Raw genomic sequence first — 13,790 nt, 5'->3', positions numbered from 1 at the left:
GCATCGAGTTTATTAGCGTCAATCAAAATTGCACTTCTCTTTCGTTTTCGTCCTCTTGTCGTGACTTTCCTTTTGCCCGCTTTTGGAAACGATCGAAGGGATTGTTTGAGGCCCTTGACACATCATTTTCAGTTGAGGTACCTGGCTGTGGTTGGTCATCTCCATTCCATGCTCGATCAGTGACTTGACCGGGTAAAAAATCGATTTCACCAAAAACGTCAGGATTGAAAAAAAAGATTCCTGCTGCTTTGAATCCGGCCCTGATGTTTGTACTTGTTGTGGCTAAAGGCAAAGAATCGGTGACGATGGAAGGGATGTCATATATCGTCATCGTTTTCCCAGGATTGTTCACGCAATGTGTCACGAATTACCCCAGGCGGTCATGTCACGAAATGCCCCAGCGTCCCTTTTTATCTTTCGTGGTCCGAAAAACCCAGACAAGAAATAAATGCTTGCAACCTGCGTTACACATGTGTGTGTAAATGCCAGGTGAACAAGTAAAACTTACCGTTTCAAATCTGGAAGCAATTGCTTCGTATTGAATACAAAATATCCGTGGATTCAAAAATTTACTTTTACACGAGGTAAACACTTTTTCCGCCACTGACAACGAAACATAGTAGATACGCACACCGAATTTTGTTCTAATATAGAGGACCATTAGACCCATCTATGGTCTGTAATACAGGTTTCTACCAGCAAATGCATAGAAGTTATCCGCGCGGGAAATTTTTCGTATTGTCACGAATTGCCCCGGTCTCCCCTATATACTATATCGTGTATATACGATTGATTCAGACGGGCAATAATTGTACATATAGAAAACGATTCATAACTATAAAATTTGTATAGTTATTTCCTTATTCGGATCTAAAACGATAGAAACCGATTCAATTCGATTAATGTTTTATCTGTCTTCTAAATATGCAACGATAGAACCGATAAGATACGATTAAAAACGATACAGATGTAGCCGTTTTTAATCGTTTTCTATCGGAGATGGTTACCAGGGAAACTTGACAATAAAAAACAGACTGAGTTTTAATTTCGACGCACAAATATTTTTTAGATCCGGCGTAGTTGGGGTATTATGTCCGACTAATTAATATTTGTGAGTTGTGTATATACGCTTGAAAAGGACCGGAATCTACGGTCGAAACGTAGCGTTTTTTTGATCAATAAAATTTGGCCAGTTGGGTCGATCAGCATACCTTGATTAATTTTTAATTATTCACTGGCGACTCAAATTCTCAAGTTCTGTTCTTTTATTAAGATGATACCGTTTCTTAAACAAAAATTTAGCTATGTAATTTATATAATGTTCTTGTTTTATGCCAAAACGGGGCAAAGCAGCACGCATATCGCGCCATAATCGTTCTATATTTTGTGTATTTTGTATACCTGACACAGAGTCTACAAAATTCTCACAATAATTCACAGTCTGATGTATATAATTAAAATCATTCAAAGATCTGTATCCTTTCCAACAATCACTATAGATTATTGTGCCAGGTTTAATACGTTACTGAATGATTGTAATTAATGTATTTGCAGTACAATCTTTTACTGGGATAATAAATGTGCAACTATGTTACAAACAAGGTCTATCATTGTACAGTTCGGGTTTTCAACTTTCCACGCAATCCTAGACCCACTCCCACCCCTTTTGCTTGCGGGGAGGGGCTACCGCTCCTCCCCCGCTTACATGTGTACTGTCTATACATACATCAGCATACATATATATCAGCAAATTACCTCCCTTAGTAATGACATAAATTCGTATATTTTTCAAACTTTTTTTGTGAATAACTTTTTAATAAAGAACGAGCGACGGCTAAAACCTTCTGAAGGTTACTCAGGAAGGTGACCTTGACAACATACGTCAAGGTCAAGACGGGGGCTGTGTAAAGGTAAATATTTACCAAAATTTTTATTTATATGTACTTTTCAATGTGTATGATAACAATTTTATAAGATTAAAAAATTTTAAATCTAACAAGGGAATACAAGGTACTTAAATACAAAGTTTACAAGTTTATATATGTATTTTTCAATGGAATAAAAGATTTAATCACAAAGAACTGCAGAGGTAACAGTACAAAATAAAAATATTTTATTTAAATAAATAAATTTTTCTTGTAAAAAACTTGGCGTTGCTAGACCTCAAAATTTAATAAGGTACTAGATCGAATTACATTCCAGATTAAAATTACTACAGTTTTTACAATGAATTTATATACTGAAAAAACCTATCTTAAATCTATTCCGCATCGCTTTGACCACGCATGTCTTACAAATGTAAACTTATTATATACTTAATTCTAATCGCTTTTACAATATTTAACACACGCTTTAAAAATCTAAACTTATCCTAAACTTAATTATGAGCCGTATCACTCGCCGTCACCATCTGTATCACTCCCTCGCATATATACACACTCTGATAATTATTTTGTTAAGGCCGTGGCACACAAAAAAACTTAAACAGTAAGACTTAAGCAGTAAGCAAATCAGTTAAGAACTTAAGACATAACGTAAGCGATAGCGAATCCAAACTGTTGATTTTTTTACTAGCAGCGCCAAGATTTTATACAAGAAAAATTTATTTATTTAAATAAAACATTTTTATTTTGTACTGTTACCTCTGTAATTCTTTGTGATTAAATCTTTTATTCCATTGAAAAATACATATATAAACTTGTAAACTTTGTATTTAAGTACCTTGTATTCCCTTGTTAGATTAAAGAATGTTTAATCTTATAAAATTGTTATCATACATTCTTTTTCTAATTGACACAATGTAAAGATTTTTAAAAGTAGTACAACAATTATTTTTTGATGCAATATATATCCATATATATACATATACTCTCTTTGTAATTGGCGCAATTTAAAAATTTCATACATTTTTTAAAAATAGATATGAGTTGGATTGAATAAGAATAAGGTAACGCAATTTTGTGGTATAATAATTTTGTTAAGAAGAATTAAAGCTACTACCACTTGGGTTAGAATAGAAAAATTCTTGAATAGAAATACATACAAAGATATATGTACCACTTAGGTTTTAATTTTTTTGGAATAATGATACTACCTACTTATAGGTTATTTCAAGGTAACAACATACACTATGCGTGTACTTGGCATCTTTTCTTATTTTTTTGAAAAAGGTAATTTTTACTGATTTCGTGCATTTTGTAATGTTACGCATCTTATAAACAGTATGTATAAGGTGTGAAGCTAAAGGTATTCCGCGTATACTTGGCGCGAGACACTGCCGTGTCTCTTGACTATTATTTCTAAAAAAAACAAAAATTTCATATTTTCCTTAGTTTTAGAAATAATAGTCTGTAACACTTTCAGTTTTACACCCTGTATATATTTGATATAAGACGTAATCGCGCAATCTAGAGTGATTAATGCTAATGCTATACAAATATATACCACATAGAAAAAAAATTAAAAGATATAAAGGAAGTTTAAAATCTTCGAACAATAAAAGGTAATTATTCAGTTTACACCCCTCACCTCCGATTTTGATGAACTTAGGCTTAATCGACGCGTTTTTGCTCAAAACGACCGAATCTGGCAGAAAAAAGTGTCGCTCTGCCACGCGAAGCGAGATATTAACAGTTAAAGTTGACGACTCTCAGGTTATGATTCCTGTTATACCGACGAGATGTAGCGACTGGTAGCGACATAAACATGCCCCGCGGGGGCATATGCGCATGTAGCCACACGCAGTTGAATGCACGAATTTTGAAATTAGCGAACTTAAACAAATGAAGCACAACAATGTTATTGTCAGACACGCGACACGCAATCGCACGCTTGACGCCACGCAACAATGTTGGGCTTGTTAGAGTTTGGCCATTTAACGTATTTCCAAGAAAAGTTAGTAGATTTTTTAATCCAGCATGGTGTTTTGGCAGCTACAATTAAGTGTAGTAAATGTGGCAGTGATATTAATATCGATAAAGAGACATTAATGTTCCGATGTAGACAACGGTACAACGTAAAAAATATACACAAGAAACGTGTCTCGATGCAGTGCGATTTCGACAAAAGTGCCAAAGCAGGTACTTGGTTCGGCAAAAGTCATCTTGACGTGGCAACAATATGCAAAATTGTTGCATGTTTTTTGATGTTGCGACATCCACGTCAAGATGACACTCTGGCTGAAACTGGCGTGTCGTCGTCGGCCACGATTGTAGATTGGTTTAATTTTTGCCGAGAGGTAATTATATTTTAACATGTTCATAAATATACGTACTGCATATATGTTCTTCAAAAATATATAGTAGTAATGTATGAAATAAAAAATTAATATTATTTCTTTTTACAGGTCTGTGTGTTCTGGGCTGAACAGCATAGTGAGAAACTTGGTGGCCCAGGACGCACAGTCGAAATTGACGAGGCAAAGATTGGAAAGAGAAAATATAATCGTGGTCGGCTCGTCAGAGGTAACTGGATATTCGGAGGATATGAGCGAGGCTCAAAGAAAATTTTCATCGTTCCAGTTCAGGATCGGACGGAAACTACACTCCTGGCGTGTATCAAGGAATGGATACTGCCAGGCACTACGATCATGTCAGATTGTTGGAAGTCCTATAATTGTCTAAACAATGAGGGCTTCCAACATGCGACAGTTAACCATTCCTTTAACTTCGTCGATCCTGAAAGCGGTGAGAGATGTTTAAAATAAATATATATATTAAAATAATCGAAATTGTACAGTTGTTAATTATATTATTTTTATTCCTTGTATCTAATAAATTTTTCCAATTTCAGGCGCTCATACGCAGCACATAGAGCGTGTTTGGAGAGAAGTTCGCGGCAATATTCCAAGGTACGGAACCAGGGAGGATCACGTCCTTGTATATTTGTGCGAATTTCTTTTCAAACGCGCCTATAGCCGTCTGGAACGAATTGAAAAATTCTTTGAGATCATCGCCGAAATATATCCTCCGACATTCACCTCTGAGGACCAGCCAGGGACATCCAGAGATCAAGAACCAAGTACCAGCACTGCTTGTAAACACACGTTTCTTGTGTACATTTTTTACATAGTACCGTTTTCTACATCGATACATTAATATCTCTTTATCGATATTAATATCATTGCTACATTTACTACACTTAATTGTAGCTGCCAAAACATCATACTGAATTAATAAATCTACTAACTTTTCCTCACAATATGTTATTTAAATTATATCACCTAACATCCTTGCGTGGCTTTTGATGATGAATATGTCGCAGCCACATGGTGTACACACACACACACACACACACGCGGGAGGGTGCAAGGGGGGGCCTTCGGCCCCCCCTCCCGCACCCCCTCCGCCGGTAGGCAGGGTAGACCTCGCTTTACAACTTAGCATAGGTTAGTGACGCGCTTTACAAGTATGTGCTTTGTATGTGCTTCAACTTACAAAGCGCATCTTATAAAGCGCGTCACTAACCTATGCTAACAATAAGTTGTAAAGCGAGGTCCACCCTGCCTACCGGCTGAGGGGGTGCGGGAGGGGGGCCGAATGCCCCCCCTTGCACCCCCCGCGTGTGTGTGTGTGTACACCATGTGACTGCGACATATTTATCATCAAAGTCAAGCGATATGCATTATAAGTATACATAGGTTTGAAATTCGCGCACTTTTGCATGCGCGTGCGGCCACTGAGCATGCGCATATGCCCCCGCGGGGCATGTTTATGTCGCTACCAGTCGCTACATCTCGTCGGTATGACAGGAATCATAACCTGAGAGTCGTCAATTTTAACTGTTAATATCTCGCTTCGCGTGGCAGAGCGACACTTTTTTCTGCCAGATTCGGTCGTTTTGAGCAAAAACGCGTCGATTAAGCCTAAGTTCATCAAAATCGGAGGTGAGAAGTGTAAACTGAATAATTACCCAATAAAATATTATGAAACAGAAATACAATTTATTGGTAGAAAATTAATTATGTTGTAGTTAGTAAAAATAACTTTTATATTCACACTTTAAAAGGCTGTGTTAAGTAGATAGCCGAATTCATTATTACTTCTTTTTCGTGATGCTGATTGCTTCTCTTATTGCGCTTACTTTGTGAGCATCTGTCATCGCATATTTTTGGTCGCACAGTTCTGTGTATCAAGGGTAATATAATGTAATAATAGTGTATATAGTAAGGGGGTGGTCAAGTGAATGGCGTGAGTGGTGGTCAGTAAAAGTGTGAAGGGTGCTTGGGGATATGTGAGGGTGTGTACGCGAATATTAAAATCAATTTATCGAAAATATAAACCGGATTTCTTATTTAGGTGGGTGAAAGGGAGTGGGGGATACTCATGTGAATGGCGTGAGTGGTGGTCAGTAAAAGTGTGAAGGGTGCTTGGGGGTGTGTGAGGGTGTATGCGAATTTTAAAATTAATTTATCAAAAATATGAATCGGATTTCTCATTTAGGTGGGTGGAAGGGGATAGAGGGTGATCAGGTAAATGGCGTGAGTGGTGGTCAGTAAGAGTGTGGAGAGTACTTAGGGATGTCCACGAATATTAAAATCAATTTATCGAAAATATAAACCGGATTTCTTATTTAGGTGGGTGGGAGGAAAGTGGGGGGGTGGTCAGATGAATGACGTGAGTAGTGGTCAGTAAGAGTGTGAAGGGTACTTGGGGGTGTGTGAGGATGTACGCGAATATTAAAATCAATTTATCAAAAATATAAACTGATTTTTTTATTTAGGTGGGTGGAAGCGGAATGGGGGATGGTCAGGTGAATGGCGTGAGTGGAGGTCAGTAAGAATGTGAAAAGTGCTTGGGGGTGTATGAGGGTATATGCGATATATTAAATCAAAATGTGAACCGGATTGCTTATTTCTTATTTCTTATTTCTTATTTCTTATTTCTTATTTCTTATTTCTTATTTCTTATTTCTTATTTCTTATTTCTTATTTCTTATTTCTTATTTCTTATTTCTTATTTCTTATTTCTTATTTCTTATTTCTTATTTCTTATTTCTTATTTCTTATTTCTTATTTCTTATTTCTTATTTCTTATTTCTTATTTCTTATTTCTTATTTCTTATTCTTATTTCTTATTTCTTATTTCTTATTTCTTATTTCTTATTTCTTATTTCTTATTTCTTATTTCTTATTTCTTATTTCTTATTTCTTATTTCTTATTTCTTATTTCTTATTCTTATTTCTTATTTCTTATTTCTTATTTCTTATTTCTTATTTCTTTATTTCTTATTCTTATTTCTTATTTCTTATTTCTTATTTCTTATTTCTATTTCTTATTTCTTATTTCTTATTTCTTATTTATCTTATTTCTTATTTCTTATTTCTTATTTCTTATTTCGTAGTTCTTATTCTTATTTCTTATTCTTATTCGTATTCTTAGTTCTTATTTCTTATTTCGTTATTTCTTATTTCTTAATAATGCAAAATTCGTGTCTTCCGCGTAAAATATACCCTGTAAGTGTTCTCCGTTCCGGGCGTACTTGGCGCGAGACACTGCTCGAATTACCTAAGTCGGCCTACAGACGATTGCCGATCTCCGACATCGAACTCAGCGAAACCTCATGTTCGACCGTTAGACGAACCGTGCGCGATCGTAAGCGGTAGAATCCCGACGACGGGCAGAGGGGCGCCGTATCGGCAAAACCGGGCTCGTGGCGAGCGACCGGAACCGCGAGGACCGGCCGCCTAGTAGTGGTTGTCACTTCGCGCGAGTCTCTTGATCAAGGTAAAGTCATCGAAAAGTGAATATTTTAAGAGATATTTCATATTTTATATTAAAAATATTATAGAGCAGGTCGGTAAGGAGGAGAGAGTAGATACCGGCGACGGAGGAGTTGGCGTGAGAGGCGTTTGGAGTAAGGCGAGCGCGCAAGAGAACTGCACGGCAGCCAATGGGAGAGGAGCGGAAGAAATCGAGAAATCGATGGATCGAGACGATGGTTCGATCGAGGAGGTGCGCGCTAGGCAATAGCATGTGGAAGCTAGTGGTTGCAAGGCAATGAAGAGCTGATCGGTAAAGGAGAAGCGGAAAAGCGGAAAGGTAGAAAAGCGGAAAAGAGAAGTCAAGGAAGGCGAGGAAGAAAGCAGAAGAGAGGGAAAGTAGGAGTGAGTGGAGTCAAGGAGAGAATAAAGAGGAAGAAGAGACCCGTGAGAGTAGGTGGAGGAGCGGACGGGGAGTGAGAAGGGGAGCGGAGGGTCGAGACAGAAGACTGAAGGAAGCAGAAGGGGTGGTGCAGGAGAGGGGGCGCAGGCAGAGAAGAAGAAGGTACGTGGAGCGAAGGAGACGGAAGACAGAGGGGGGAGATGGAGGAGTCGCAGAGCATGAGGGTGTGGTGCAAGATAGCAGAGGAGTTAGAGAAGATCAGAAAGGTGCTGGAGGGAAGAGTAGGGGGAGCGGAAGGTGCAGAGTGCACAGGAAGCGAGGCAGGAGCCAAGTTGGAAGGGAAGAGCGGCAAGGAGGTGTGGAAGGAGTCGGGAGGAGAGGTCGTAGGAGAGAGTAGGGAAAGGGGGGAGAAAGTGATGGCAGATGTAAGAGAGGCGCAGAGAGAATCCAAGGAAGGGGGAGAGGAAGAGAGGAAGCTTGTCTGGGACAGAGGTGAGAGTATTAGAAGGTGGGTGGATGAGGAGGCGAGGAGAAGAGTTGGGTCGCCGGAGATGAGAGGGACGGAAGTGACGGAGAGGGTGGGGTATATGGAGAAGAGGGAAGGGCCACAGAAGGGGGAGGAAAGAAGAGAGAAGGAAGAGAGCGAGAAGTCAAGAAGCCTGAAGGAGAGAGTAAGGAGGCTGGAGGAAGAAAGAGAGCAAAAGGAAAGAAGAAAGAGGAATGTGGTCTGGAGGGGGCTAGACGGGCGGGACGCTGAAGAAAGGAGGGGGGTGATGGAAAGGGTGGCGGAGAAGGTGCTAGGTAGGGTCCCGAGAATTAGAAGGGTCTGGGAAAGAAGTGGGGAGGGAGGGAGAGAGGTAGTGATAGCGGAGCTGGAAGATGAGAAGGAGAGAGAGGAGCTGCTAGGAAGGTATGGGGTATTCAGGCAGAGGTGGGGGATTGGGGTGGATGAGGACCTATCCCTGGAGGAGAGGAAGACGAGGTGGAGACTGTTAGAGAAGGCGAGAGAGGAGAGGGTCAAAGGAAGAAGAACGCGGGTGGAAAATAGGAGAATCTGGGTGGATGGAAGGGAAATTGTGTGGAACGAGGATGAGGGGAAATGGGAGGAGAAGTAGTGAGCGAGGAAGGGAGGGAGGGAAAGAGTATGTGAAAGGCCGCTATAGTCAGGTCGGGTTAGGAAGGGACAGGATTGTAAAGGGTTGGGTACGTCCCTGGAAAACGCCGGCTATGTAAAAGCTATGTATATGTCTGTTGTGAGTTAAGGAGGATTGTAAAGGTTTGGGTACGTTCCGTAAAAACGCCTTGCAAACCCTGTGGGGACAAGCAATAAAGACTACTACTATTAAAAATATTATAAAAAAAATTGAAATATCTCAGAAAATTTTTAACAAAGGAGAGCTTTATTATAGTGTTTTAAAAACGTCTCAACATATAATCCACCATCGCTACAGTGACATTGCCCTTGTCCGCTCATGTGAATAAGATTTGGATCCATGACATAACGTCCCAAAAAAAATATCCCGCGACAGAACATCCCACGTCAAAACGTCACAAGACATAATGTACCCTCGGCAAAATTTCCCACATATTCCCTCCAGTACATTACCATTTTCACGCGTCCGGCACGTGATAGCGCGTGCGTACATATTAACAGCTTGTAAACACTAACAGCAGTTCCATATCAGCTTGTACTGCGACAAGAAGCAATGCCACTAACATTTCTAACGAGTCAAAAAGGTGGCAAATTGTTACAGCACCAAAGTTACATTTACTACAAGCATCGTGCAATTGCAACAAAAGTGTTTTGGCGATGCACTCGCTACGCGCAGGAAATAAAGTGTCCCGGGCGTTGCCAGACAACAACCGAGGAAGAGACAGGTAACATCAACATGTGTTCGAAAATCACCTCACATGTCACCTATACAGTACATATATTCAGTATTCACGACGTTATTATCGATATAAATTTCCAGGATCCGTTGTGAGCGAAACGACACATAATCACGCTCCGGATATATTGCACGTCAAGCAAATCGCAGTAACAAACAACATGAAACGAATAGCGCTCGAATCTAATGAACCAACGAAAAACATCGTTTCTGCTGCGTGTACCGGTGTCACTGCACCCGTAGCAGCACAATTACCACATACACGTTCACTCTGCCGCACGGTTCTAAGAACACGATTACGAGTAAATGCTCCACCACCAAATCCATCTACTGCAGAAGAACTGAATATAACAGGTGATTACTGTAATACAAAAGCAGGTACTAAATTTATCTACTACGACAATAAAAGAAAGGATCGCATAATCATTTTCACCACGAAGCAAAATTTAAAATTTCTACAACATTGCAACCAATGGCACGCTGATGGAACATTCAAGACGGTACCAAGCATATTTACCCAATTATACACGATTCACGGGCTTCATGAGAATACAACAATTCCATTGGTATACGCACTCACCAAAAAAAAGTCGCACGAAACTTACATCGAAATTTTGAGCGCGTTAAAAAATCTGCAACGAAGACTCAAACCAACCGCCATAACAACGGATTACGAAATCGGTTTCATACAGGCGTTCCAAGAAATGTTTAAGGACAGTACAGTGCATGGATGCTATTTTCATTTTTCGCAGTGCATCTGGAAACATATTCAAACGTACGGATTACAAACAAGGTATGCGCAGGACGAGGAATTTGCACAGCAGCTAAAAAAATTAATTGCACTAGCATTTGTTCCAGTCAATGATGTCATTTCCACTTACGAACAACTCATTGACACCGAATTCTATACTTGCAACGAGGTAATATTACAACCTCTACTTGATTATTATGAGGAAACATGGATCGGAAAACAGAATCGAAGAGGAAAACGACGAGAAGCACGCTTTCCAATTGTACTCTGGAATGTCTATAGCAGAACTCGGGAAAATCTGCCACGTACCAACAACGCAGTTGAAGGGTGGCATCATGGATTCGCGGTACGTTTGCAGGGACATCATGTTACAATCTGGAAATTCATCGAGGGCCTACAAATGGAACAAAGTGATCAAGAGCGTCAAATGGCACAATTCCAAGCGGGAGAAACTAGCCCAAAGAGAAAAAAACAGACACGATTGGACGATCGCCTCCGCAACGTTGTAAATACGTACAATCCTGCCGAAGCATTGGATTACCTAACAAATATTTCGCACAACATCTCTTACTAATCCTTATCGTAATCACAATTCCCTTACAATCGCCACCTATTCGAATATAAGTATGTAATAAATAAAAAAAGTTGTAAAATAAAGAAAGCTGTAAATGAAACCCTTGTGGCTCTTCGTCTCGCGTGGACGTCCTATCGCAGGATATTTTGTCACGGGGATATTATTTTTTTGGACATATTGTCGTGGGATATTCTGTCGTGGAAAATTTTTTTTGGGACGTTCTGTCTGACTACCATAAGATTTGGGGATGGTCATCTATGAATTTCTTCGTGGTCCTCAGCCATGACAATAAGGTTTCGTCCACCCAACCCTTTTTTATATTTGACGAACAAAATTTATTAACAATATTGGTAGCACGGTTTCTAATAGTATGTTGGATCGGATCGGTGCATCTAGTAAAATTTCTCTCTATATTTTTAATGAATTCAACCACATATCTTTCTTTATCACTAGCAGTTAAAGGTAAGCTGAAACTGTCACCGAGTTGTAAGAGGTACCTGATATCCTCAGGTATCTGTATGTTTGTGAGATTGACAAACCATTTGTCGTGTATGACATATCATTTAATTCATTCATTTCAATGGCGCAACAGTCCGACTCGGACCTAGGCCTCTCCCAAAGTCATGTACTTGTGGTGCGCATGTAGGTTGTACACAAGCACATGGGACCTACAGTTTAACGCCGAATCCGAACGTCTAGAGTCTAGGTAGAGGAAGTTTCGAGACAAGGGATTCCTGACGGGCTGCCATTCCATCGAGGAGGAGAGACAAGCGATATAATTTATTTATTTTGGTTCCACCAGGACTGGATTCGAACCTGAGATCTTTGGTTTAGCAGACCAGTGTGCTGTCTGCTACGCCACGCTCGCTTTCTGTATGACATATATATACATATATATATATATATATATACATATGGAGGGGTAAAAACCATAGTGGTGTAAGTCAAGTTTTTAAAAATATTTTCTCGTATGCATAGATCCAATTTATGTATACAGATTGCATCTATGCACACAAGAAAATATTTTTAAAAATTTGACTTACACCACTATGGTTTTTACCCCTTCATATATATATATATATATATATATATATATATATATATATATATGCACTTCTCACAAAAATTAAAGAAACACTAAAGTTTTCTTTAAAAATAGGCAAAATTCAAGTAGCTGTAACTTCGTTAAAAATGAACAAAATTTAAATTTAAAAAAAGGATTTTAAAGCTTAAAATTTCTACTTTCGAAAGGTTACTATTATTTTTTAGTTTCTGTGAGTTTGGTAATTTTTATATATAGAAAACTACGAGCTGGACAAAATAGAAAATTTTTCTCTTATTTTGTGGGCCTGTCACGTGCACAAAAAAAATCTGCGAAAATTTTCGACTTTCTAACGTAAAAGCTTGAAGTTTTTCTTGCAAAATCTTTTTTTAAAAACGTTTCAACGATTTTTTGTTACTGAGTTATTGCAGATTGAATAAGAAATTAGCATTTTTACTTTGATTGCTCATAACTCCCTTAAAAATCATCGTACAGCAATTCAAAAAATAGATTCTTAAAGCTGAAACTTTGCTCTATTGAATGGTATAATTGCCAAATTTTTTAAATAACATGTAGATATAATACAAATGGATGAAAATAATGTAAAAATTAGCGATTTTTTCCTTTTTTTTGACCCAGAAAACAATTGTGCAGAACAACAACACAAATTTATTCTTTACGTTTTTTTGTACTTTTAAGTACCCTGCATTTAAAAAAAGTTTGACAAATAGCTATGAGATTTTTTTCATGATGGCCACTATGGTTTTATGGAGCAAAACGTACAAAAGATTGTAAAATTGCTTAAGGAAGGTACGCAAAATTGAGTTTTGGGAACTGTTAGGGGAATGTTATTCTTTGACAGATGTACTGCCCCAGTCAAACTCCCCGCCTGGCAGTGTCCTCGAATCGGATCACGCGGGAGTATTAACGGCGATCGGCCGCGAGGCCTCACGCCACTCTGACACGCTTGGCTCTAGAACACCGTGACCGCCGGGGCACGAAGCCCTTGGGGCACGCGCTCCGCCTAACCGAGTAAGTAAGGAAACGATGAAAGTAGTGGTATTTCACCGGCGATGTTGCCATCTCCCACTTATGCTACACCTCTCATGTCTCCTTACAGTGCCAGACTAGAGTCAAGCTCAACAGGGTCTTCTTTCCCCGCTAATTTTTCCAAGCCCGTTCCCTTGAGTCGCATTTGATTTCATTAATTCGCTTTGAGGAGACGATACACACCTCCTCTGGTCCTTCGAGTCACGCGTTTTGCATTTTCGCAAATCCGGGGACGGCCCCATCGCCCCCCGAGCACTCTGTCTCAATTAGACTCTCGTCAAATTAAAGAAATTAAAGACGTAGTCACACAGCCCCCAGAGGTCGACAAATTCGAGACTGTAAAAAGAGTACTCATTCAGCGTATGTCTGTCTCTCAGGAACA

The 13,790-nt window shown here is 39.2% G+C and overlaps 2 protein-coding genes across 2 annotated transcripts in view; both read left to right on the top strand.

The window, feature by feature from the left end:
* Window positions 1-13,790, top strand: part of LOC139777660 (sodium channel protein Nach-like) — a 197,930-nt gene that overhangs the window by 12,508 nt on the left and 171,632 nt on the right. The gene's annotated exons all lie outside the window — the stretch shown is intronic.
* LOC139777652 (uncharacterized) lies at window positions 4,145-7,970 on the top strand. The gene is made up of 4 exons (XM_071715217.1): window positions 4,145-4,237; window positions 4,346-4,685; window positions 4,792-5,019; window positions 7,789-7,970. Exons 1-4 carry the CDS (start codon window positions 4,145-4,147, stop codon window positions 7,968-7,970), a joined length of 843 nt encoding a protein of 280 aa, XP_071571318.1.

This window comes from Temnothorax nylanderi, unplaced genomic scaffold (genome assembly GCF_030848795.1).
Source record: "Temnothorax nylanderi isolate EJ_2023f unplaced genomic scaffold, tnyl_v1.0 TNYL_tig0157_pilon, whole genome shotgun sequence".
In the NCBI taxonomy this organism is placed as follows: domain Eukaryota; kingdom Metazoa; phylum Arthropoda; class Insecta; order Hymenoptera; family Formicidae; genus Temnothorax; species Temnothorax nylanderi.
This window is presented reverse-complemented; position numbering and strand designations above follow the sequence as displayed.

What these genes read in the sequence shown, in the direction of transcription:
- LOC139777652 (XM_071715217.1), top strand. Translation starts at nt 4,145, where the DNA reads ATGTTGCGACATCCACGTCAAGATGACACTCTGGCTGAAACTGGCGTG. An exon ending in CTTCGTCGATCCTGAAAGCG is followed by an intron (nt 4,686 to 4,791) that starts GTGAGAGATGTT and finishes TTCCAATTTCAG; the next exon opens with GCGCTCATACGCAGCACATA. An exon ending in ATCCAGAGATCAAGAACCAA is followed by an intron (nt 5,020 to 7,788) that starts GTACCAGCACTG and finishes AAAATATTATAG; the next exon opens with AGCAGGTCGGTAAGGAGGAG.